This window comes from Lipophrys pholis, assembly GCF_963383615.2.
Source record: "Lipophrys pholis genome assembly, chromosome: 13".
Classification (NCBI taxonomy): domain Eukaryota; kingdom Metazoa; phylum Chordata; class Actinopteri; order Blenniiformes; family Blenniidae; genus Lipophrys; species Lipophrys pholis.
Window position 1 is genome coordinate 8,578,882 of NC_137632.1, and position 27,164 is coordinate 8,606,045.

Sequence of the window (27,164 nt, forward strand, 5' to 3'; positions counted from 1 at the left end):
TTTGTGTTCCTGCCGCTCCTCTCATCTCTGCCATTAGGTACATCTCCCATCCACTTTGTATGGGACATTTCTTTGCAGTTTATTGGGGTGATTATTTGGAAACGCTTTGCCTAATCATTCACAGAAGTCATAGCAACATATTCCCGAATGCTTCTCACGTTTTGATCTGCTTTTTGTGTTTTTCTCCCAATGGTGTAGCCTAGTTGCCCGAATAAAAAAATTCCACGAAATTTTATTTATAAAATAAAAATAATAACACTAAATGGCCACCTGGGATAGTAATCATTGTGCCTTTCCACTAAGGCAGGCATAATAATAATCATCGTCATCATAACAAGGATGATGATGATGATGATGATTATAATAATAATAATAATAATAATAATAATAATAATAATAATAATGATAATAATAATGATAATAATAATAATAATAATAATAATAATAATAATAATAATAATAATAATAAGAAGAAGAAGAAGAAGAAGAAGAAGAAGAAGAAGAAGAAGAAGAAGAAGAAGAAGAAGTAGAAGAAGAAGAAGAAGAAGAAGAATATAGTTTAGCTTTTTGGGAGTAGAGTTTTTAATGATAAAAAGATGTCCCATCCCTGCTGGTGCAGGCCAGTGAAATGGACTTCTGTACTGTATATGCACTTTAGATGTGTACGTGCATAGTTCACATCAGTCTCATCTACTGCTGACTACCTCGCACTTTTATGTACAGACTGCAGCATGTTTTTACTTCCACCTTAAATTGTATATTGTGTATTCACTTGTATTTATCACTTGTATTTTGTACAGTTTTAATGTATATGTTTATGTTTATATTTCTATTGCTTAAGTTTATTATAGTTTTTTTAGTTTTTATATTTTTTAAATTATGTGGCGTTCAGTGTGGGCAGCAAAGTAAGAATTTCATTGTACAGGGAAACGCGTTTCTTTACTGTACACACTACAATAAACACTTTGAATCTTGAACGGGGTTGATAATAATAAAGAACATTCAGCTGCGATGGACAGCAAAACGAGCGCACCCAGCTCCTCCAGATCTCGCGGATTCTCGCGGTGTTTGGCTCCAGCTGACCGCTGTCCATAGCAGGAATAAAGCAGCTAGGCTAGCGGCGGGTCGGGCAGTTAGCAGCCCGGAGAGCGGCGGTACAGGCGGATAAACTCCGGAGGACGGCGCGGAGCGGGCAGCAGCGGCCAGCAGCGACGCTTTCACCGGCAGCAATGCCAAAGCTGGGCGCCGCCGCCAGCTAACGACAGACGGGGACCGAAAACCCGAAGCGACTTTAGATAAAAAAGCAACATCACCAGGAGAAGGGTTAGCTAAATTTCAATGTTATTGTCACTTAAAAACACGAATGGTGACAATGTCCTGCTCTGGCAACCTGGTCTGGGATGTAAATAAACGCCTAATTGGATACAGCCTGCCTAACACCATCAGGACCAACTATTTAGGTAAGAACAAGCAGCCCTGTGTGATGCTAACGGTGGCATGAGGACGTGTTGATTTATTATTGTGATGCTGGATGTGGAGATCTGACAGCATGACTGAGCCCAGGCTGTAATCGCACTACCTGCTTCATCACCCACCGCACTGTAAACACAGGCTGTAATCAGATTACTTGCTTCATCACCTACAGCAGTCACTGCCTGCATCCCATCATTTATTATGTAAAAAAAAGAGGACACTCCACAGCTAAAACACTGAACACATGGGATTAAAGGTTTTCTATAATCCCCCACTGAGCAGCTTTCTTTTACATCATATTTATCTGTTCAGATTTTGCATTATATCACAAAGTAACTACGCAAAGTCGTGGCATTATGCAGCAAATCAGTCGACGACAAATCAATTACTTGCTGCGAATGCAGCTAAACCCTGAAGGTGTCACCACCTGAAATGCGAGGAACAATCGGATCAGAGCTCCAATCAATCTTGTAATGTCTTTATGGAAGTCTAGTGCAATATTTTCCATTTACAGCACAGCACATTTCTTCCTGCTGCTCCATCCAGCACATCTAATTCAAATGAAAGGGTGGCAGTCCAGCTCCAGGAGCCTGATACCAGTCATTTCAGTCAGTGGGTGTAACAACAGGAAAAACCTCCTAAAGGTGTGTGGCTGTGTGTGTGTAGGAGGACCCAGATCGTAAACTTCCCGTCCTGTGCTATTGGTCCCATCTTGAAACAGACTTACAGGAGCAGGTGTTCGTCATACAAGATGGAAATGAACTTGCAAACTTATCTGGGCGTCCAGAAATGTAAATGCTGCCGAGAAATTGAATTGCTTGTCAACAAACATCAAATAAAAAAATCAATGAAACTGCATAATACATCCTGTGGTAATGCAGCGTTATAACTGGGGGTTGATTACTAACAAGTTATTCACTAGTTAATTTGAGAACATTGTTTTCTCCTAAAGTAAGTTTTTATGTTTGACCATGCATTAACCTCCTAAACCATATTACTGCCCTAGTTTTTCCCCTACTAAGGAAATAATTTATGGTTGAATACCAGACCCAGGAGTTCTCACCTCATAGGATATATATGCAGGCTAATTGGTAATGCCAATAACAAACAATCTTTTCAATTTCATTTCCAACTCTTCATATATAATCTGCAACTACTGTTACACTTAAGTTTTTGGACTAAGGTTTATTTTACCATTTATTGTAGCTTTGTTACACATAACAATAAGTAAACCTGTGCATTAACAAAATAATAAGTACTCTTTTGTTTTTTTTCTCTCTCTCCATGTATGCAGTTTTTATTAAATTAAATTATTATGTGCCTCTTTGTTGAAGCCCTGTATGGCTGCACTTGAACTGTCATAAACTGATAATTCATTAATAATTAATAAAACAAACTTGTTTTATATGTTGTATGTTTTATAGTAAATAAGTGCTTATTAAAACACCTTTTGAAACTCATAAATAATCTTTGTTAAAAGCAATTTTCAGATCTTTCTGTCACAATATTTCTAATGGGGTTTTGATTTGAAGTTACATAGAATACTCTTTAGTTTGGTCGTATGTGATTTTTTATTTTTTTTGTCGGCGTATTCCTTTGCTGTTTGTGATGAAACGGTGTTATAAAACCCGACGGCAACCCTTTTACACCGAGGACATGGCCTCTACCGCTGCTGCGCTGCACATCAGAGCGATTTATAGTATTGACTCATTGTGTGTGGTGTGTCCCGTCGAGAAGTGGTCACGGTGGGTGAATGAAGATCTGGAGGCCCTCCGAGGCGGGGCGGCAGCCGGAGAGGGGTAGTCAGAGCTGTATTTAGCCCAGCAGAGATACAGCGGTAGCCGCGTTATTGTGTTGGAGGAGAGGATACATGCGGTGTGATGTGTGCCGCACGGCTCCTCTCGGATATTTTTAGCTGTTCAGGACGGTGGGAAGTAACAAGTTGGGGTTTTGCAGAAAGGTTTTCCTTCGACTTCACGTGGCGACAAGAGGAGTCGATCGGAGAAAACTCACACAACATACTCTGATTCACAGTCTTCAGTCCAAACATGGAGGAAACCAAGAGACTGAAACCTACTGCGAACTTGAAATAAGAGCTATATTCATCACATGAAATATTTCCTTTTATGTGTAATAGATCTGAAAGTATGCAGACGTTTGACTTGTTTTTACTGATATACAGGATTGTTGCACACTGATTTAGATTCATGATCTTGAAATATTTCTTATGTGTAAAAAGTCAAAAGTATTTTTCCAGGTTCAGACTGATGTATTGAAATGTTACATGCTGATTTAGATCATTGAACAAAGTTCATCTGGAGCCTTTAAGTTAGGTCATTCATATCAAACTAAAGAATTAACTGGGCCAGCGGCACAATATGTTATAAATCTATCGTTACTGTGTGATATCAACATTTGATATATATTGAAACGGACTGACTGAACTGTGATTACATGATTTTTTTCCCCGTGCCGAACAGTCCAAATTATAAAAACTTTTGAATAAAAGATTAAATGTGTAAATCGATCGACAGCAGGAATTGTTTGATATTTGGTGGAGAAAGGCCAAACGTCAAGGAGAAAGAAAACCTTCTCAAGCATCGACTTTGTTTATATTCGTCACAAATCACGTGATTATCTTGATCAATATTACGATTGCCTGATCAGGTGCAGACACACAAGTCAAACTCTCGTGTGTTAAATTGATTTCATGAATTGAAAGCAAGTCGACATGATTTGGGATTTTCTTATTTTTTTCTTTAAAGTGCAGTCGTATTTCATTGGCATGAATAATTCAGCAGGTGCAGCAGAGACACCGACGGCGAATGTTTATCGGGACGCGTTGCACTTAACTAAAGTGTAGATGGACGATAAGTATCGTCGGAAGTTTCAAAAACTTGATCTGCATCTAAATGTTTTCTGTGTTTTCTTTTGCAGGAAGAAGAGAGTTCGTCCAGAGGCTTAAACTTGAAGCGACATTGAATGTACACGATGGCTGTGTGAGTTGTTTCTTCTTGTCTTTGCCTTGGTTTGAGTTCGCTGGAGCAGCCCGGCGCAGATCTTTGATTTCAGCTCGGCCTCATGGCAGCGAGAAACCTGAAGCCGACACAACAGTCACACGTCCCGTCACACTGTCGGCCAGAAACCCCGGAGAGCCGCGCTCCAATCTCCACCAGCTGCATTTCATCACACAGTGTATTCATCTTCTTCTTTTTTTTTTTTTTTTTTTAATCAGGCAATCACACCCACCTTCAACTGAGGCTTTTTGCACAACAGCAAACAGAGAAAGACGAAGTTTCTGTCTGATGAGGAAGAGCTTCACCGAAAACAGGAACTTGTCTTCGTTATGCAAGCGCCTCGCTGGGACCACTCGATAAAAACACAGAACGAATCGACACGAGGGTTCAGAGGAAAAACTGTAACTCTAAAGACAGAAATTCCCTGAAAGACTGAAGGAGACAGTTTGTCTTCATCAGTGTGCTTCTTGCACAGGGAACACACTGGAGAGGAAGTTCTATAATGTATTTAATCGAGTTTTTGACCAAACAAAGCCACAGAAAAATGAACTTAACCCCCCCCCCCCCACACACACACACACACACACACACACACACACACACACACACAGAAAACAACCCTCATAACCACTGTCAATCACAAGAATAAAAGGAAGTTAATAATACAGAGAAAATGGACCTTTAGTCAACCAGGATCTATATACTTCTATAAGTTCTAGTCCCTGACCTATACATAAAGCAAATTAAATACTTTAGTTAGACCGTTCAAAGATCACTTCCATTTTTTGGGGGGCTGTGATGCTTCTATAACTGGGGTGTTGAACACATTTTAGTAATCTGGACCGATGGAATAGAATCATAATAACCTTTCAATTGAAACTTTTAAACTTTTTCCTTGTTGTGGTGAAGAGTACACGCGATGAACATATCTGTATTTTTCAGAACCAAACTGCCGAAAATGACCACAGTCTCGATGTAAAGACAATTTTAATAAAAAAAACCTTTTGGTGCAAAATGTAGTGAAGCGTCCAAAACAACTGTTGCATTGTGCATGTGTGTTAGCAACGAGCTTTCATGCTGCCATCATCTCTCAGGGTCTCAGTGTTGTGTTGTTGTTTTGGGGTTTTTTCTTTCAATTTGCTTGGTTGGATTGGAGCCTCCTGCGGGTCGGTTTTAGCCGACGGGCTTCATGTTTGACACCCCTGCTCTTCAGTTTACTAAATTATACAATAAAATCTAACTTTGGTTTTATTATCTATGGCGATGATAAACAGTTTCCATCGTCTGTGTTTATCCTTAATTATATGAGAGGCAAACATTGTCTCAGCTGTCACACACACACACACACACACACACACACACACACACACACACACACACCTCTATGACGGTCTGGAGTTCAGCATGCGGGATACGCTGGTCACACCCAAGTGGAACGTCACTGGTTGCAGCAGAATGAGTGTGTGATAGTGAAGCTCTCCACCGAGCTGCAGGTGTTAATGACATATCGATCCACAGAGTGACAACAAACCGATGCATTTTTTATTTTTTTCCTGAACTCTGCTTCAGATCCACATTTCGGGTACCCGTGAGCCCATGTCAACGTTAGTTGTATATTAGGCAGCACATCGGGCCATGTACCCTCCTGATAAAACTCTTTAGACCAGTGACAAAATTCTAAGAAATTGCATTTTGCACTGTTTAATCTTAAAAAGGTTCAAAGTAGAGCTTCGAATTACAAAATGGGAGCAGGAGACAAAAAGGTTTGAGCAGGCAATTTATTAAAAAAAAAAAAAAAGATGTGAAACAGCCTGATCAAAAGTTTAAGACCGCCGTCGTGATCTGGTGCCTCCTGCCCTCGTCTGTGTTCAACGACGGAGTTTTTCAATAGTTCACAATGTCCGCCTGACAGAGGACTTCTTCCAGGATTAGAATTAGAATCGATTTAAGGCTGGAAGGCAGGGGAAGTTTACAAAAATGGACGTCAGTTCCGGACAGTGGAAGCCGTTCCTGAAGCCGTCTCCACCTGTTGGAGCAACGTTCCCACTGACCTTCTGGAAACACTCGCATCAAACCTACTGAAACACATTTTTCAAGTTATCAACAAGAATGGTGGAGCTCCTCATCTCAGAGTCCTTTTTTACGCTTTTATTTCAGTTCCTTTTTTTTTTTTTTTTTTTGGAGCTGTTCTTGAACTAGTGATCAGCTGACGAACAGCCTGTTAAATTGTTGTTTTCATTCTATTGCCCGCTCAAAATATTTTGTCTTTTCCTCCCATTTCCTCTTTTTGCATATTGAAGCTTTTTAAGATTCCAACAGTGCAAAATGCAAATTCTTGGAATTTTGTAACTGGTCTTGAGGTTTGGATCAGGAGTGTAGTCGAATAGTGGTCCGTACTCTCAGTACCTCACAGGACATGAGGACGTCCCCCAGTTTGACTCCTGGTTTAACTGGGCCTTTCACTGTGGAGTTTGCGTGTTTCCTTAGACAGTTCAAGGCTTCTGCTGCTCTCCAGCACCCAGTGTCCCTAAAAAAGAAAAAAAAAAAACTGGTATGAAAGATAAATAGATGAATAAGCTTGTAGATTTACTAAGAATATAATGAATTCTTTCAGTCAAGCTGTTTGCACTCATGTTCGACTGTCCACACAAAGTGCTTGTTTGTTTTTCTTTTAGTTTCAGACAAACCAGAAGAAATTGTGTTTTCTTAACTTCCCCGCTGCTGATAAAACTGATCTCTATTGTACACCATCCTGGGCTGCCTTCACTTTGAAAACACCTTGTTTTTTTTTTGTTTTTTTTTAATGAAATGTAAGAAAGGAAACATGAACTTAAAGGTCATTTCATCATTTTTGATGTAAACTCACCGCCTGCTCTGAACCTCCACCAAGTCTTTCCCAAACAGTTCTGACGTGTTGACAAGCTGCAATCGGTCGATGTTTTCTGTTTCAGCTTAAATGTTAAGTTCCTAATTCAGTTCCTGCAGTTCCGCTGAATGTTTTATGTGTGTGTGTGTGTGTGTGTGTGTGTGTGACGTCTGCGTTCAGGTCAACACTATATCCTGGAACGACACGGGCGAATACATCCTGTCGGGGTCAGACGACACGTTTCTGGTCATCACCAACCCATACAACAAAAAGGTAGGACCATCAACTCTGAAGACAGAACAGCCTCCAACTGCCACTGTTTATCTTTAATAGATTTGACCTCTGCTTTAAGAATTACATAAAAATAACAATCTGATTAAATGGTATATTATATTGTTTTATATACAGTTTTTTTAGTCTTCATGAACTAAAATGAAGAAGGGTCAACCAAAGAGGTTTGAGATATTAAATCATGTGTAATAAGACTGAATTGAAGGTTCACAGTTGGAATTAAATCAAATGAATGTTTCCCATGTTTTAGTGTTCTGAGGTTTGAGTTCTCATGAACTCGTATTTCACTCACACTGGACCTGGACAGCGTCGGATCAGAATCAGGACAGTATAGACAGTATAGAAACCACTTCATGGGCTCATTTGAAGTGATTTAGAAACCATTGCGCTACAAATTTTTTCTTAAATCTCACACTGTCCCAGCTTTTTTGGGGGAGTTGTTTAGGTTGTAGGTGTGACGGCTTCATTCTGAATTCGACCCGTCACTAGTGGAATGATGGCGGGAGCTGCGTCTTTCTCCTCCTCCTCCTCTGCAGGTTAAGAAGTCCATACGTTCAGGTCACCGGGCGAACATCTTCAGTGCGAAGTTCATGCCCCACACCAACGATCAGGAGATCGTGTCGTGCTCCGGCGATGGCATCATCTTCTACACCCACACCGAGAAGAGCCCCGAGTTCAACCGACAGTGTCAGTTCACCTGTCATTATGGGACAGCCTACGAGGTGCCGGCCAGTTCAACACTGCGCGGACATTTGTCCCGATGAGGAAACGGTGTTTCACAGCTCTCATTCTTCTCTCTCTCTCTCCGAACCAGATTATGACTGTGCCAAACGACCCCTACACATTCCTGTCGTGTGGGGAAGACGGCACGGTGCGGTGGTTCGACCTCCGCATGAAAACCAGCTGCACTAAAGAAGACTGCAAAGATGTACGGTGCCTCATTGTCTCCTCTTAATTAGTGATTCCTCATGTACTGAGAGCCCATCAGTGATGGATCATCCCTTTTCCTATTGGAAGGTTTCATCACTTGTTGATCTTTTAAATCGTGAAAATGTCTCATTTCATAAATCAAACCGCAACGTGATGAATTACACTTATTATATGTTTCTGTCGTAATCTACTCAGTATACCTGCTTGGTAGTTCTCTCTCGAGCTCCCTCAGCTCTCCGGACAGCTCTCTTGGCGTCATGCCAGCTCGCTTCAGTTGATGGATGTGTGTGAGAGGGAGAAACTTGGCCCTCCCAGATTGTGTTCCCCCGTCTCCTATTTCGTGGTCCAGATCAGAACCTGTGACCTTAAAACTGTCAGAATGGTTTTACCAGACACCCCCCCCCCCCCCCCCCCCCCCCCCCCCCCGCCCCCAACTCTTACGCCTACGACCTGTTAGCGTCGTGAGAGCGCCCCTATCTATCTGCCTCTCTCCCGTCGCCGATCTGGAGTGCCAGGCCCGGTTGCAGCACGATTGTGCTCACGTCTCAGCTCAGCTGGGATCATTACAGGCAGATAGTTCAAGCTCATGTCGTCCAGCAGAGCTGCTGTAAAAAAAAATTAAATAGAAGCTGAAACATCTCGTTTTTATTGGAGCCGAACTGGATGCCAGGCTGTGTTTTAGCACTGCGTGGGAGGAGAGTTGCTCTTTTAGATTTGACCACGTGACAAAATGTAACAAACAAGATTTCACAGACATTTAAGCCTAATAGTGATTCTACATTGTTCAGGTTCGTGTGACTAATACATGTCGACCAGGCCTTCATCATTATAACTGCTTCTACTGTTAGTGAGCAGTGGTGAGTCCCCATTGTGAAGTGAAGCGACTCCACCTCCTTGTGTTCAATGCTCTGGTTTCAGGACATCCTGATTAACTGCCGGAGAGCGGCGACCTCCATATCGATTTCCCCGCTGGTGCCGTACTACCTGGCCGTGGGCTGCTCCGACAGCTCGGTGCGCATCTACGACAGACGCATGCTGGGCACCAGAGCAACCGGTAACCTGCACACTCACATTGTTCTCTCTGATTTCCCTGTTTTGTGTAGGAGATTTAAAAAGAGTGCAGTTTAGCTTTATCATTCTTCATTAGCAGTTTTTGATAAACCAAGTAAAGAGTTGATCTGAAGAGTTTAGTCCCATTCTTTAATGCGAGACGCTTCCTCTGGTATTTTCACTTGAATCTGAACCCCTGAAATTCTTGCGAGAGTTGCGTCACTTTTATTATCAAACCTTTTAGACGGAATGCAGATCAAACCTTTATCAGTGTTTTTGGTTGATCACACTGAAGCAGCTCCTCTTCTGTCTGTTTCTGGACTTTCTGTGGTTAAATCAACAAACAGCTGCTCGACATCAGCAGTGCCGATGTATCCGTGTAAATGTAAAACACGTGGAAAAGCTGACATTCACTAGTCAAACTAGGAAGCGGCAGAAAAAGATCCGGCTAACAAATGTACACACACACAAACATACCTTTTTTGTTTGTAAACATCAGATCAGTTTTTTTCATGAACAACAATCAAGTATCTTGTCTAAGTCTATTGTCACTTCTATACATTTTGTAAAAAACAAACAAACAATCAGACATCACTATTAGCAGGCATAAAATGATCTTCTTAATTCTCCTGTGCAGTTTGACAAAAAAATATAAACTGGAGAAAAAACAAAAAAGGAAACTGAAGCAGAATGGCCATTTGAAAGCTCACAGCAGGCGCCCACCCAGGATTTTGCAAGTGCCGATGATGTGGGGATTTAATTAAATGACCAATAAGGAACCAGTTTTTAACACTCTAAACTTCCTATTGAGCAAGTCAGCATATTTCAAAACGTCCAGATTTCATCACAGGCTTCCAAACTAACAATGCTGAGTTATTGAATTTTGCACAATTCGTAAATGAACCTTAATTCCTAGGTAATTACATGGGCCGGGGCACGACGGGCATGTGCGTTCGGTTCGTTCCCGCCCACCTGTCCAACAAGTCGTGCAGAGTGACGTCTCTCTGCTACAGCGAGGATGGCCAGGAGGTGCTGGTCAGCTACTCCTCGGACTACATCTACCTGTTTGATCCCAAAGATGACCAGGCCCGCGAACTCAAGGGCCCGTCGGAGGAGAGGAGAGAGGAGGTGAGGCCACCTCCACTCAATCTTCTCCTTTACAGCTCATTCCTCGTGGAGTCCTGGTGGCTGGATGAAGACCAGTGCCCGTGTTCACGAAGCATCCGAAGACTAAAAGTAGCTCTTAGTGCGTCACTCTGACAAAAAGAAATCTTATAATTCCTCGAAATTTAAGATATTTCTTAGACTTCTTCCTTACTAAGATAAAAGTAATTCACAAAGCATTTTAAGTCCTAAGAGAGCTCCTAAGGTGGAAAACTGCTAAAAGTAGTCAGGGGGACTTTTAAGAAGCCTCAGAGTTTCTTAAACGGACAAGATGACGGAAAGACAAAGAGAAAGGAAAGATGTTAATTTAATGACACGCTACCGGCTCGGTTGTGCAGGAATAACGTTTGTGGTCGACCTCATCGGGGATGAGCTTACTTCTCCCAGAGCGAAGCAACGCAGCAACGCTGAGATGAAGGTGGTCACAACACTGCGATACCTGTCTACAGGTAAGCTGCAGCAGTGCAGCGGTGGTGACCGGGGTCTGTCCCAGCCTTCTATCAGCGAAGTGTCAGTCTGACAGCTGCGGTGCTTCACAGCCCCACGTTGGTGGTAAATCACAGGAATTGGTGACGCTGCCTCTGCGTCCATCATTGACATCAAATACATTCAGTGGTAAAAAATAACCAGCATGGACAGAAGAGATAACAATAATCAAATCAATGTGATAATCGGCATGTGAACGAGGTAACTTCAGTCATTTTTAAGGTGTTTACAAATTAATAAAATTTTTGAGTTTCATCATCATGACATAAAATAATTTTCGTGATTACACATTTTTATTTCAGCCCAAGATATTTGATCGGTTGATTCTACTCTCCGTTCATTACTCAGAAAAAAGCGCTCTGTGCTTCGTCTTCCTTCCTCTAACAACCAATCACAGCTTTCAGCAGACTGCATCATACATAGCAACGGGGTCGACCACACCTCCTCACGAAGATAAAAGTTGCTGTCAGCTCCTTGCTCAGAGTTGCTCTTGGCTTAAAAGTGATTTAGGAAGTTTCTAAGATTCCTTGCTAGGAATTTTTAGGCTAAGTTAGGAACTCTCTGAGAGACTCTGAGGCGCTTCGTGAATACGGGCTCAGACGTATATCTTCCTCCAGTTCCAGTGAGATTTGCCTAGTCGACGTCTAATGGGAAGAGACCAGGAGGCTTCCTACCTCCTCAAAGGGAAAACAATTCCTCCTCTCATAAGGCCTCTGAGATGCTTAAACTCCCCCACACCGGTTGTTTCTCTCCACATCTGAAGATTTTGTAGAAAAAAATAGATTTGCCCTCCCCTAAAAAACAAGTTTTCTTATTAGACGTTAATTCTATTAATAAGACATTAAATCCTGGTTTTAAATTTTGAAAATAAAATAAAAATTCAATAAGGAAAAGCAACAATACTAAACTGGAGAGTTAAGTTTTGCTCATTAAAGAGCCTGTCTCCCCATGGATTGGCCCCAACGAATCGGAAAATTTCCATTCTTTTTATTATTATTTTTTTCAATTTGTCAATATCTTTGAGTGTATATCAGGAAATACAACAAACCTGTTTGTATGTTCAAGCTTTGGGACTGAGTCCCAATGAAAGAAGGTTGTAGGACAAACAGACAAGGAAACATAACTGCATTTCTTACTCTGCAGTCCCATACACATGATCCAGCACAGGTTTCCATGTAGCCGATATCTGTGTCGAAATATTGTTTGTTGTAAACAGAGTGGACTGTGTCGTTCCTGTGCGCCACTCTGAGTGCTGCTGATATCTGAGCTAAATCTGTGCTGGCTGATGCAGTGCAGCGAAGGCAGCAAATGACCCTGAAAACCCAAGGCGCAGGCTGGAGGAGAGAGGGAGGACTGCAGTGACGACAGAAAGGAAGATGTCACAGTACAGTGGCCGATCTGGGAGTTTCTCGCTCGGTTTTCATCGTCACATCCCTCTGTTTGGATTCTTTTTTTCTTTTTTTTATGAGACATTGGTAGGGAAACTTTGTTTACACGTATAAGTGGGTCTTCACGTGCGTGTGAATGTGCTGGATCATGGTGCCAGCCTTTCCGTGCCTCGTGGTGAGTTCAGCTGTGTCGAGATGCAAGCACCACACACATTCCTTTCCAAATACAGCGACCGACGCAGGCAGCGTTCCTCCATCCACCAAAATAGTTCAGGCTTGAGGTGGGGGGTGTGGGGGGGGGCAGGCAAGGGAAAGTTTGATACCCATCTCCTCACTCTTGTCTCTCTACCTGTGACCTCGTTTCTCCCTGATTTATTGTGCTGCTTCTATCAGTCTTTGTTCCTTTTCACCACCTGTCCAGACCTGTTGACATTTCCTGAGTAAAGTGGTTGATGTTTCCTCCATTAAGACCCCCCACCACCTTTTTTTTTTGTCTTTCTATTTCTGGCCCTTAGCCTGTTGCTCGACAGAGGGAGAGTCAGGGGACTGGAAAGGGAAGGCAACCTCAGTTGTGCAGCCAAAAGGGAGGGGGGGGGACGGGACTTTAAAGAGGTGTCTGACAGAGACGAGCAGTGTTTTGCTTTGGCAGCGGAGCTATTTTTGACCATGCTTTGACTGACAAACGGCTAATCTGAGCGTGTGTGTGTGCGCGTGTGTACGTGTTTGTGTGCGTGCGTGCGTGTTTCTTTTTTTTTTCCACAGCTGAGACAGCCTCCAGTGAAGCGCCTCCGTCTACGAGGTGACTGGTCTGACACTGGACCCCGAGCTCGTCCCGAGAGCGAGAGGGAGAGAGACGGTAAGATCACAGGCTGTGAGCCAACACAGCCTCCGGTTACACGTCCAACCCCAGGAAATGTGTCAAGACTCCACATGTTCACTCTGTCTCGATCTGTTTCATTGTAAACAGTTTTCCCATTTGTATTTAGGAATTTTCGAGCAACATGCTGAACCTCTTATCAAGTAAACTTCTTTGTTTTTTTCTGTCAAATGCTACAAATCAAGTAGGAAATGTTTCAAGTTGATCAAATTTTTCTGCAAGAAATTGAGAATTTTGGGTCATTTTGTACAGTGTAATGCTTTTCAACTGATCTCCTTGATATATATGGCAAATGAGGGAATTTATTCACACTTTAAAGTCCTGAAATATCCTTTAGTTCAGAACCTTCAAAGAGCAAAAGAAAAAGTGTTTCCCCATATGATGTTTTTTCCTTAAAATGTTCTTTTCAATCAAACAAGTTTATTTACTTCCTTACTCTGCAAATAAGGTAAAACAAATCCATGTTTTGTCTTTACATTGTCAAAGTGCCAAATCATTTTTCTGTCATTATAACTATAAGCTGGAATTTGCTTTGAACAGCCGGTGATACAAGTTATTTTCAGAGCGGTGCATTACTGTGTTGATCTCAGATTTTACAGTTAAAGCAGGGGAGTGTTTGGTTCAGAGCAGAAAGCGTGAAGGTTTTGCAGCTTTGTTTTTGCTTCCAAGCTTGAAATGTACACAGATCTGACGACTCATACCAGTCTGGGCTCAAGTAGACTTTCACGGCTAACTTAAAATCACTTAACTTCTTCAATGTTCGACCGAATTAGCCTCTCCGTTAATTCCTAACAACCTGACTCTCTCTGGTACTCTTATTCAGTCTTGTGTTAGTTGGGATGTGAACGTTTGGTTATATGACATACAACCTGTGATCACATTGAATTATATCCACCTCCTGCTTACTCATCTCACATTGAAATATTTTACCGGGAAATAAAAAATGAACGCTCTACAGAAACCTGTTTGGTTTCCCTACTTTTAGGCGAGCAGAGTCCAAACGTGTCTCTGATGCAGAGGATGTCGGACATGTTGTCCCGCTGGTTCGAGGAGGCCAGTGAAGCTCAGAGCAGCAGAGGAACGCGACCTCAGACACGACCCAGAGGTGAGGCCTCAGATGGATTTGTAGTTTCTGTCAATTAGTATTGAGTATTAGTATTTTAGTATTCTGCTTCTGTGGTATTCTGGAAGTGATGCAATGTTTCAATAAAAAGTTGAGGTGATATTTGTAACAGGCTTAGATTCAATAAAAGCTAAATGAATGTGCCTCAAACACATTACAGGTTAGTAAGGATCTGTTGCATGTGTTTTCAGGGACAGCCGTCCGTCCTGAAGGAACGTTAAACACTCCCGCTGCCTCGGCAGGGTCCAGTCAGGAGTCCGGCCCCGCTGAGAGGCCGGCGGCGACCGACTCTCCCGAAGTCCTTGCCGGCCCAGCGGCTACGGCCGCGGCCTCCCTCCCCAAGTCCACTTCCTCCTCTTCCTCAGGGTCATCATCAACTGTCACAGCACCTCCTCCCTCCAGCTCCTCGTCAGTGGAGAACTCGGCCCCCTCCTCCTCCCCTCTCACTTCCTCCCCCGACTCGGAACAAAGAAGTCAAGCCGACTCCACTGCGACCCCCACGCCGACAGCCACGCCCACGCCCACGCCCACGCCCACGCCCACGCCCACCTCCGAGCCCGCGCTCTCAGGTAGGAGTCCAGCCCGTGCGCCCGCTGTTCACAAATACGGCTCGATGCAGCCAGGCGTGCGTGAGTGTGTTTGTTGGAGCCACTCCACTCAGGCCTCACTTCACTCTCTTCTCCTCCAGCATCCTGTTGTCCCTTTTTTTTTTTCTTTTCTTCTTCCTCTTCTCTGCTCTCCTCTTCACATCCTCCTCCGTCAGTCTCGTAATTGTGCATTCACTCTCCCTCTCTTCCTCTGCCTCTCTGTCAGAGTACGGTCCTCATCGGCTGCCCATAAGTTTAGTGTGTAGGCGTTTGCAGAGGCTGCTCCGGCTAGCTGACCCACCAGGATTTGGTCAGCGAGTGTCCCCTTCCTCCTCCTCCTCCTCCTCCTCCTCCTCTTCCTCTGCAGCCCCTGTGAGACAGTCACAAAGAGCTGCTGCCGCTGCTGCTGAGACACGACCCCGTACAGGTTACCCGCCCCTTCGAGCTCCCCCACCCGCAGCTACCCCTCCATGTGCACTGCTCCCCTGCCATATTTCCCCTTTATGAAGGGGAGCCAGAATCACTTGGCCTTGCTGGAAGTGACCACTAACCCCACACTGATCCTCTTTCATTTCCCCTACTTTTTACCCTCACAGCCTTCACTGTGTCACCCCCCCCCCCCACCCCCCAAACTGATTGCTCAGCCTCTCACCCACTAATGCTCTCACCCCATTGCTGCACTTGTTGCTTGAGTTTTCACCTGCAAACTCTCCTGTTGGAGTGGCACCAGCCGGTATGAAGCTCTGCTTTGGCGTGTTCATGCCCCCTGTGGTTGTTCCCCCATGATGCACACTGGTCACCTGCATTCACTAGAGGGTGTCAAATATCTCCACAATTTGCTGCTTCACAGTTTTTTTGATCTGGTTTGTGCTAAAAAATAAAGCCCTTTTCAGACACGGGCTTGTGCATCTGTGACTTCAAGATCTTTTGTTACTTAGATTGTTTTGTTCATACACCATTAGGTTAACATTTGAAACAAAGGTATTATTTATGTCTCTATATCAGGTAAGGATTTCTTTTCTTTCATAAAAAAACAGTTTTTGCTATATTATACTGGTTTAAATAATGATATTCAGAAACGCCTGAATATCATTATTTAAGCCAGTATAATTCTTGTGTACTGATTAAAAAAAAAAAAAGATCAGACTATCAAATAACGTCAATTACAGGTCACTTGAGGCAAGGCTGAGACAGCAACCAACCTGATCAGGATTAGAAATATCAAAATAACGGTTGCCTCTCTTAAAAATGGCCAAAGCTGAAAGTTGTTGCCTTTATTTAGCGCGTGCCATGTGTTTACTGCTGTGTACATCGGGGCCACAGAACATAGAAGACACTTGAAATGTGTCATTCCACTTAGTCAGAAACCAGTAAAAAAATTGATTCATTATCAATCTTTTACAATAAATCCTGAAAATGACACAGCAGTGCAGAATATTTGCGGTTTCCTAAAGCATTGCATCAGTTATGTTTACTGAAACGTATTTGCAGAGGTGGCAGACGTGTTGGAAGTATTTGTACTTCACTAGAATTTGTCAAGTATCTGTAATTCTACTTAAGCAAAGAAACTGAGTGCTTTTAGACATCTCTGCTTATTTCCAATGAGAAGCTTGATTGATGACCAGCAGGAATTGAGGAAATAGTATTGCTTCTTACAGGTTCTCACTTCTGCATTCAGCTGCCTGATTGTTTAAGGCTGTAGTATTGATGGTTTCAGGTAGCGTTCAAATTAACAGAGAGCACGATGGACGCTGCCCAGGGACTTTCTGCCTCCCACTGTGTGGGTAACACCGTGTTTATGGACTGAATAGAATCACTCCAATGACTCTGAGAGGATTATGATTCGTGAGTCATATCTTTCAGTTGAAACAATTTGAGTCACACAAAGTTTGAAATGTGTTTCATGAGATAGTAAAATGTGACGTTCACCAGTTTGAGTCTCTGATCTGTCACAAGTGTTGCAGGCTTTCTCAAATATTAAATGACATATTCGTCATGTCTGAAAGGGGCTTTAATAAACACATTGTTAAACTCGGTCAGTGCTGCATCTGAAACCAGCCTTTCATCTGAGTGAAGAGCTTGATGTATTTGACTTCACAAAAAACATAATTAATCAGATGGTTATTATTACTTTCTGTAACTTGTTTGAGGATGTTTTGGTGTGTGGCTTGTGTGAAAGCATCATATCTGAGTTGCATTAATTGCTTTTTTTTTTTTAATTGCACAGATGAAGATGAAGAATTGGCTCTTTTAGGGGTTTTCAGATTTACCATAGCAGGATAAAACCTCTTGTTGTTTAGCATGTGTGTTTATTGTCTACTTGTTCTTTCAGATTAACTGATCTGATGTTCATTCTCCATTTTCAAAATATACCACTGCTGCTTTGCCTACGCAGTGTGTACTATACAGCATTAATATCCTCTTGGTTATCTGGCTTCATTTAACCAGAAATCCTAAATACAAGCAAGTCCTACAACAATCTACCACTGCATACATGAAAGGTTTGGAGTTTGCTCTGACCAATCACGATCGAACAAAATATGCAGATTACAAGCGGAGCTTTCAGGCAAACATCTACATCACTGTAGTGTGGCGTTGTATTCTGCCGCAGCCAAAACATGCAAGGTGTACTGGCAACCGTGTTGATGCATAAATTAACAGTTTGCAGTATTAATCCTCTACTAAAGCATGAGTAAAGCTCAGTAAAATAAGGTAAATGTAGACCACAAGAGGGAAAAAGGGTTTGTCTCCTCAGATTTATATTGTGCCCCCCTCTGCTTGATCATAACACATTTATTGAAGTCGTACAAAACGAAACAGCACATTTATGTTTCACTGTTTACTAGGTGGGCAGGAGGTGGGAGGTTTTTGTGTGTATTTAACACTCTGCTTTTAGTTTTTTGGCACTCTCCACTTAAAGTGAGTCCGGGTTGAGTTTGAGGGTCTTTATGTGTGGAGTTGGCATGTTCTACCTGTGTGTGGGGGTTGTAGGGGGTTTCTCCAGGTCCTGTACTTTCCTTCCAAGGTCCAAAAACATGTGTTTGAGGTTAACTGGAAACTCTAGAAGTGTGTGTGTGGGTGTCTTGACTTTCACTCATAGTCGGCAGGGAAGGGCTCCATCTCCTCGCATCCCCAGGATAATTCACTCCCAGAGTCCCCAGTTATCTTCAAATGCATTATTTTGTTTTGTTGGAGGAAAGTATCCGCAGGAAGGAACATGCAAACCCCACACACGTCTGTGTGTCCCCGAAACTGCGTCACTTTGTAGCGCCGGCCTCTGATCTAAGGCTCCTGCTTGGCCTGTCGTTTTTCCTAACAAGACCAGAAGTTCTTATCCTCTGTGCGCCTCCGGTTCACCCTCTGTGTCGGATGTTCAGTGGGTCTCGTTTGTGTTCCAGATTCTCCCTCGTCTGTGGTAAACAAACAGCTGGGATCCATGACTCTTGACGAACAGCAGGGTGCGTCCCCCCCCCCCCCCCCCCCACCCCCTGTCGCCCGTGTCACACCCCTCTGAGCCTCACCCTGCTACTTCACCCTCCGTCCTGAACGCAACGAGTTTCTCCTTCATGCTGTCCTCCTCTGTGTTGTCCTGCTCTCTGTGTCCTCATTAACGCTTTATAAAGACCGAACGAGCCTGTCTGAATTTAATGCTACTTCAGCTGAAGGATCTCACCACAGAAATATGCAATCACACCCTTGTATAAAGCCAGTTCCGCCCCCTTCGCTGACAGGATGACTATTTTAACCGATTTGTCATCATGCTCCTTCACGTCTTTTCACTATTTCGGATGAGTATTTTCATTCATGCATAGGAATATCCTGAGTTTCTTCTGTGTAGCATTTCCCTGTTCTTCTACTTCACTGCCAGTTTATCCTGATGAGCTCAACCTCTAATATTGGATCGGCTGCGTTTTGTTCAGCCACTGACATTAGCGTAATGGATTCAGCCGCAAAGTCAGACACTGCTGCACCGCTCGCTTCGGGCAGATTCAGGTATGAAGCCAGATTAAAAGGGGGAGACTCCTGGAGAGACGAGTAACTCGTAGGAATCAAGTGATTGGATTTGGAAAGACATCTGATATATTGATGTGCAACATTTATTACCAAGATAAGGGGAATTAAAAACTTCTCTGTGGTGGACAAACAAGGCGACAGTTGTGTTGTTTCTAAATCAAGCATGCTGGATGTTTTTGTGTAGCTTGTTGTTATTTTTCACACAATGTATGTTGATATGTTAGATGAGCAGCCGAGTCAGCAGCTCAACACTGCAGCAAACTGCAAATATAATGAATTAATTAACAAATAATCATTTTACCTTCAACGAGGGGATCCTTCAGGTGTATCTTGTGTGTTTTCGTCGGTGTGCGTCTGTGTCTTTTTGTCCTCTGCATGTCCCCATTGCTCCTAAATGTTCAGAGGGAATGGATGCAACGAAAAGTTGCATCTTCTGAGTGTGCTTGTAAACAACCAGCTACATGCTGCAAACAGGACGAGTCACCGCTGTGATGCGTATCAAAGAGCCGCCCTGCATCAGCAGCACTCATGAGTCCCATGCGTTTGCTTTGTGTCTTGCTCAGGAGCGGCAGAAGCTGCAGGTTCACCCCCTGATGAATCCGTTGCTACACCAGCGAGCAGCAGCGGCCTCCCTACCTCCTCCTCTACCACCACCGCCTCCACCTCCACCTCCTCGTCCTCCACCTCCACCAGTCGCCCCAGTACAGCAGAGCCTGTCCTCAGCCTGCACTACAGCTCAGAGGGAACCACCACCAGCACCATCAAGCTGGACTTCACCGACGAGTGGTGAGTGAGGCCTGGACCAGGTCCAGTGAGCTGAAAACACAGAAATGGTGTTTTTATTACAGCTGGAAACGGTTTTCATGCACAAATATGAAAGTTTCATTGTGTCGGTCCTCGCGCACAAACAGACTTTTTATTTTATTTTTAAACCTCCAAGATAAAAAGAAAAATTCACATCTCGTACTCTGCTTTATACTTCTGTTTGGACATACAATTAGCATATTTAACTAAATGTACTTAATAACCTCCACCTCCTGTTCAATTGAATGTTTTTTTTTGTTTTTTTTCTACCATCTGTCCCAAGGCCGTAGGTCAGAGACCTTATATGTTTATTCAATTAACATTTAATTCATGTATTCTGTCTAAGTTCTTTTCGGCTGATGGTGTAAAATCTTTACAGTGAGAGTAGTATCGTCTTTGTTGGTGGATATGAACGCATGGATGAGTTCTGTGCTTACAACTTTCAAGATGGTTAACAAATGAAATATTAGGAAAAGACAACATACATGAAATACACATAATGACTACAGAGGACGCCCGTCTCTGATTTGAGGTAGGTAAACTACAAAAAACAGACTTTACATGATGCTGTTACACGGTAGAATGTGTATCAGCAATAGATTTTTAGATGTTTTGCCTGTCTGTACATTGATGTCTTTGTTACTTCTGCATTTTGAGGAAGTATTGTATTTTCTCTTTTTTGAATAAATTGAATCAAGCAGTAACATATTGTGGCTCCAACAGTAACCTTAATGTATTTTTGCGGTGAAAATCAAACTGTTCTGTTGGGGACGAGACACATGTGCATCTTTAAACTGGATGTGTGTGTGTTTTTATTATTTATTAATCATTTGCTGTCAATCACTGATCACCAGCATCACTAAACAACCATGCAGCTCACTTTCTGAGTTATATTTTGTTCTACATTGTGTGTCAACACGCACATATTCTGGAGTTTTATATTCTTCATTTATAGCCTAAACGTGAGCAGGATCTACAATAATTGATGAATTTCACCTAAACCGTTAATCAATCTAACATAATGTCCCTTCATGCCTCCCCAGGAGCAGCAGCACGTCCAGCTCGATGGGCAGCGGCGGTCCCAAAGCCTCGGAGGCTGCACAGAGCCGAGAGAGCGTGACGACGGAGAGCCCGTCCTCGCAGCAGGGTGAGTCATCTCTCCCTGCACCGTCACTACCGCCTCGCTTTAACTGCAAGCATCTTGTCCACTGCTGTACAGTTGACACATACGAGTCAGAAACGGTGCTCTGAGCAGTCCTACGTGTGTGTGTGCGTGTTTGTGGGTGTGTTTTCCTCCCACAGCACCCACTGAGTCCTCAGGCCAGCAGGGTGCCATGGCCGCCTCTGCAGAGCCGGCGTGTGACGCCTCCTGCTCCTCCGCTGCCCCCGGCAGCTCTGCGGCTCACCGACCAGCAGAGGGCCCCTCTGAGGGAAACAGCGCAGCGTCCTCGCAGCAGGACAGGACTCAGCCGGAGGGCACGGAGGACACGTCGGGGGGCTGCAGGAGAGCAGAGCCCTCCTCCGGGGAGGCCCAGGAGGCCGGGGAGGGCCAGAGTCAGCCTGCTGCACGCAGCCACCAGGACTCTGATGACAGTGACGACGATCCAATCCTCATCCCGTCAACGAGGTTCAGAGGACAGGGACAGAGGTTTGTTACCCTGCCATTATGTAACACTGACCGTGAGGGACTCGCCCTCTTTCTTTGACCGCAGGTCAGATTAAGTGGTTACCTGCTTCTTATGGTGGGCTTTCTAAGTTCTGTGTGTTGCCTTGACCCTGATTGTTTGACTCCACATATAAATCTTCTTCCAGAGGATCTGCAGTGGGAGATAGGATGATCAGGTAAAGTGTGAGGAGTGTGGCGTGCTGCCGAGCGTAATAAACCCAACAGCACACTTGGCTCTGGTTTGGTTGTTTCACTCACAACAGACTAATAACACAGCTGCTCACTGCATGTGAGTACTGACTGCACACACTGTGTGAGGAGCTGCGTTTTACACATGTGGAGAATGAGCGAGCCGTCTGCATGACCCGCTGATGGAAAGAAGCTGAAGCAAGTATATGTGGGTTGAGTAAAGTCAAAACCAAAGTCCCGTTTAGAAAACAGAAGGTTTTGCACACGAGTTGGGCGAAATCCACCAAGCGGGTCTTTTTTTTTTTTTTTTTTTCCCCTTTGAATCTGGCTGCTTCCTGGCTTAGTTTGTTTGAAACTTGAACCCTTCATCAACCTACTGCACACCATCTTTGCTGTTTTACACACACGTATCCCTTTTTTTCTTTTGTTTGTTTTGGTTTTTTCCCCTCAGACGTTCCGCAGCAGCTCGGATCCAGGAGCTGTTCCGCAGGAGGAAGGAAAGGAGGGAGATGGAGGAGAGTGAGACGCAAAACATCAGGAGACCGTCTGTCAAAATGGTCTACAAAGGCCACCGTAACTCCAGAACCATGGTAAATGTCATGCTGAAGATTTCAAAGGAGAGGCTGCTCGTTTTAGAAATACATAAGATTTAGGTTAAAGATGGGTTAATCTGCAACTCCAAGCATCACCAGCAGTTTTTCTTTCAACTCGTTTTGTCCTTCAGTCTAAGATTCAATCATTTGGATTGACATAAACACAAAATATAGAACTAGTGACAAGCGAAAGTGAATCTACTGTCTCAATTGTGAGCTTCTCCCTGAAAGTCTCCTTTTCCAGCCGTAGCCACTCTCGACGTTGTTACACTCCGTAATCAGCGTGAAGCTCCACCAGTCGCTGCTGAGTCGGCATCACCATAGGAAAAACGAGTGTGAATGTCAGTGTATCACTTTACGTTTTGGTTCACACCAAATACGTCAGTATGAGGTTTAAAGTTTTATTAAAGAGTTTAAAACAACTGGAGAAAGTGAGCTGGACTCTATCAAAAAGTTCCTCACAAAGCTTGTAAATTATAACAGAAACTTTATTCAAATAACATCAATGAAATAATGAGAATATCAAGTAGGAAGAGGCACCGATTCCCAACAGTGATCAGTGACAGGTTACCAGGTTTGAATCCTGTTCAGACGTGCAGATGAACTGTTGGCTGTTGTTTTGCGTTGCACTGTGCGATCAGATCAGCTTCCTTTTGTTTTACAGTCTCAGTTTAGAACCCAGTTCAAGTTCACACATTGATGTTGGAGCTGATCTTCAATTATTCCTTATTTTCGGCCCAGATAAAGGAGTCGTGTTTCTGGGGCAACAACTTTGTGATGAGCGGCTCGGACTGCGGCCACATCTTCATCTGGGACCGACACACCGCCGAGCACCTCATGCTGCTGGAGGCGGACAACCACGTGGTCAACTGCCTGCAGCCGCACCCCTACGACCCCAGTGAGTCCCGCCCGGCGCCGGCGCCGCGCCGCCGACCTCAGGCCTGACCATCTCGCTGCAGGCTAACGCTGTGCTCCTCTCCTGCAGTTTTGGCTTCATCAGGGATCGACTACGACATCAAGATCTGGTCACCACTGGAACAGTCGCCGTCGTTCAACAGAGTCCTCGCTGATGAGGTAGAGAGGAATCCTCGCCATGTCGATCAGTAACTTTATACACGAGTCGGCGGGAAACGTACGGTTAAGTCATGTGACAAACAGGAACAGTTCCACAAATCATCTACATCATCAATCCAATCCAATCCAATCCAATGTATTTATAAAGCACTATTAAAAACAACTCAGTTGACCAAAGTGCTGTACAACAATATAAAAATACAATTATAAATACAACAATACAGTGGCAGCACAGAATACACTCTGAGCAGTAAAAGTCAACTTCAACACTGGTAAAAAGCCAAAGAGAACATGCGTGTTTTAAGATGTGATTTAAAAACATGAAGGGAGTCAGCCTGTCTAATGAACAGAGGAAGCTCATTCCACAGTTTGGGACCAACCACAGAAAACGCTCGGTCTCCTCTGAGTTCGCGATGCGTCTGGGGGACCGAAAGCAACGCTTGATCAGCTGACCTGAGTGAACGTGCTGGGGAGTACGACACAAGCAGGTCGGACAGGTAACGAGGGGCAAGGTCATTAAGACATTTAAAAACAAATAACAGAATTTTAAAATCAATTCTAAATTGCACTGGGAGCCAGTGCAGAGAAGAGAGGACGGGTGAAATATGATCATATTTTTGTGAGCCAGTCAAGAGGCGCGCTGCAGCGTTCTGAACCAGCTGCAGACGGGTCAGTAAGGACTGACTGATGCCGGTGTACAGGGCGTTGCAATAGTCCAGCCGGGTCGTGACAAAAGCATGAATCAGTATTTCAAAATGATGTTTTGAAAGTGAGGATTTTATCTTTGCGAGTTGCCTCGCGTGGAAAAAACTCGCCTTCACCACAGCACTGATCTGTTTGTCAAATTTAAAATGTTGATCCATCTTTACTCCCAGATTAGAAACAGTTGGTTTGACAAACTGTGTCAGCGATCCTAGGTTCACCGGGGCGGCAGTACCAGAAGTGCTCGGCCCCACTAGGAGGACTTCAGTCTTTCTGTCATTAAAATGTAAAAAGTTAGCAGACATCCAGGATTTGATTGCTTCAATACACTCCAAAAGTTGAGTGGCACTGAAAGCATTCTCACGCTTCAGGGGCACATAGATTTGGCTGTCATCAGCATACAAGTGAAATGACACCCCAAATCTACGGAGAACAGATCCTAGCGGGAGCAGGTACAGTGAAAACAGGAGAGGACCAAGCATGGACCCTTGCGGTACTCCATACGACAGGGGGGCTGTGGAGGAAACACAATCCCCAACTTTAACACAGAAACTCCTCCCTGTTAATCATCAACTTTGAATAACTTCATTAAAATAAAATTTTATTTAATTTTTTACTGAATTTGACATAGGTTTAATGAAGATGAATTACAATAAAAGAATCTGCTTAAAATCCATTAATGGAGCTTATGGAAGTAAAATAAGGTAAAAGCCACAAATGTGGTAACGATGAAGAAATCCAGCTACAAACTACTCAACTGTTCCTGAAGACTGTGAGAAACTCATGATCCTTCACTTTTAGAACGCCTGGTTTAGACTGTTGCTCGGTATTTACTGAAGCAGGAGTGTGTTATTCATTTCTCTGAGTGTTCCAGGTTAAAACCCGGGACTGCTGTAGATATCGGAGCTTTGATTGAACTCTTAGTATTATATTAACATCTCTAAGTTAAAAGTTTACGCTCCAAGGATTTAATGAGCTTTGGCTCAAGGCTCATCAAATCCTCCTTGTATTTCTGTATTTCTCTCCATGTTTTTATCAGAACTTCAACATCATATTTGAAGAAGTATTTAAATGCCCATGTCTTGTTTAAAAGAGCCTACACATTATATAAATCCTGGTTGTTGTTTTTTTTTTTTTTTATTTCCTCGTGAAGCCAAATTTAGCTTTGCCAGTGGATTTGGTTCAGATGATAGAAGTTACGCCTGCAGCAGAGAAACAACCTCAAGACTGTTTGTAGCTCACAGACTGAACACCGCAACATCCAAAACAATCCAAACTGGAAACAGAAAAGAAAAGGTTTTTTTTCTTCTTTTTTTTTCTCTCCAATCTGTTTGTTGGTATTTTCACAACCATAAACAAAAAAGGTATGTACAAGAAACAATGACGACAGAACCCACGGAGGAAGAAATGGGGAAAGGAAAAGGAGAGAAAATAAGAAACAACCTAAAAAGTAGAACTGCATTAGAGACTAAACAGAAAAAAAACAATACAGTCGATCAGTTACTCACAGATCATGTCATTAAAAAAACTCAAATATGCTGTCAGTCACTCAGGGATCTCTTGGAAGTCTACAACATGAACATATTTAATGAATAAGTTTCATAATTCATTCTCAGAGAGTCCACTTTAACAAAGTGAATCGTCGAGCCAGAAGAGTAACAAAAGCTCTGAAGGTTTTCTGGGAGGAGCTGATGGAGTCGAGCCAAATAGCGATGCCATAACATTTGGTTCAATAAGTTTCCTAACTATCCTGCTAATGAAGCGACAAATATCCTCCCAGTTAGACTAAGGTAATCTTTTTTTTTGGACTTTTGGAGAAACTCACTCTGAAAGATTTCCAATAGGACTCAAACTGCTGCTCCTGGACCCCCAGCAGCTCCATCGGTGTATAAAGTCTACATGAATCCTTCAGTACTGCTGGTGGAGCCCCTCATAATAAATATACGACTTCTTGTTGAATAGAATTTTCATTATTCAAGAATTTGAGATGAAATTTGTCAAAATAAGAGCCTTCTATTATTTATTTTTTTAACCGAGAGAATTTTTGATGAAAGTCTCATATGGCCTCGGTCCTATTCAGAATAAAAGGGGATTTGCTTTCCCAAAGTGGCGTCAGTCTTATCGGCGTTCACCTCGGTGGAATAAAGTCGGGCTGCCGGATCTCAGACTAAAGATGGACAGCCGTAGCGACACCTTTAATCGTGGTCTGATGAAAACGGCGAGCAAACGATAGAACACGATGCAACAGAAGAGCTGCGCCGCCGCAGTTGTCAGATCCCCAAGTGGAGTAAAATCTTCTCAATCCGTGTGTTTAGTATTCAGAGCCTCTGTCTGACGGGTTTTTTTTTTTTTAATCTTCCTTCTCTACAGGTAATAACTCGTAATGAGCTCATGCTGGAGGAAACCAGAAACACAATCACAGTCCCCGCCTCGTTCATGCTCCGCATGCTGGCGTCCCTCAATCACATCAGATCAGGTGAGCGCCGACTCCCCGCGCGCCGCGCCTGACGCGATTCCTCCTCCTCTGACTCCTCGCTCTCTCTCCTCGACAGATCGACTGGAGGGCGATCGCTCTGAAGGCTCAGGCCAGGAGAACGAGGACGAGCAGTAGCCCGCCGGTATTTTATGTTGAAGATAACACCATTTCTTTTTGCTGTATAGCACTTGAAAAATATCTTGAGATTTGTACAAGTTTAGTGTAGAATACTTCCTTTTGAAAACTAGTGTAATTTTTAGCCCCCTGTGTTTTTTTTAAGACGACTTTCTTACCGATGTTTCTGTATGGAGATGAACTACGTTTTGTGTGAATGCAAAAGGCAGTGACGTCAGTTAAAAAAAAAAAGAAAAAAAAAGAAGATATAAATATATAT

The 27,164-nt window shown here is 43.3% G+C and overlaps 1 protein-coding gene across 6 annotated transcripts; it reads left to right on the top strand.

The window, feature by feature from the left end:
- Positions 1-1,004: 1,004 nt before the first annotated feature.
- Positions 1,005-27,125, top strand: dcaf6 (ddb1 and cul4 associated factor 6). Of its 6 annotated transcripts, XM_080478336.1 has the most exons (21): positions 1,005-1,460; positions 4,411-4,472; positions 7,537-7,629; positions 8,184-8,369; positions 8,462-8,575; positions 9,496-9,631; positions 10,544-10,755; positions 13,428-13,521; positions 14,528-14,647; positions 14,857-15,234; positions 15,479-15,679; positions 18,651-18,710; positions 19,830-20,052; positions 21,114-21,217; positions 21,373-21,718; positions 21,883-21,912; positions 22,377-22,515; positions 23,260-23,416; positions 23,504-23,592; positions 26,665-26,770; positions 26,847-27,125. In XM_080478336.1, exons 1-21 carry the CDS (start codon positions 1,364-1,366, stop codon positions 26,903-26,905), a joined length of 3,006 nt encoding a protein of 1,001 aa, XP_080334462.1. In that variant the 5' UTR covers positions 1,005-1,363; the 3' UTR covers positions 26,906-27,125. The 6 variants fall into 6 exon arrangements, with proteins under 6 accessions (XP_080334462.1, XP_080334466.1, XP_080334467.1 ...); XM_080478337.1 differs by lacking the exon at positions 21,883-21,912 and having other exon boundaries at positions 1,242-1,460; XM_080478338.1 differs by lacking the exon at positions 15,479-15,679 and having other exon boundaries at positions 1,242-1,460.
- The last annotated feature ends 39 nt before the right edge of the window (positions 27,126-27,164 follow it).

Bases quoted from the DNA above. Each gene is read 5' to 3' on its own strand.
- dcaf6 (XM_080478336.1), top strand. From the start codon at position 1,364: ATGGTGACAATGTCCTGCTCTGGCAACCTGGTCTGGGATGTAAATAAA. The intron at 21,719-21,882 runs GTTTGTTACCCT...ATCTTCTTCCAG, and splicing joins TTCAGAGGACAGGGACAGAG to AGGATCTGCAGTGGGAGATA. The intron at 23,417-23,503 runs GTGAGTCCCGCC...CCTCTCCTGCAG, and splicing joins GCCGCACCCCTACGACCCCA to TTTTGGCTTCATCAGGGATC.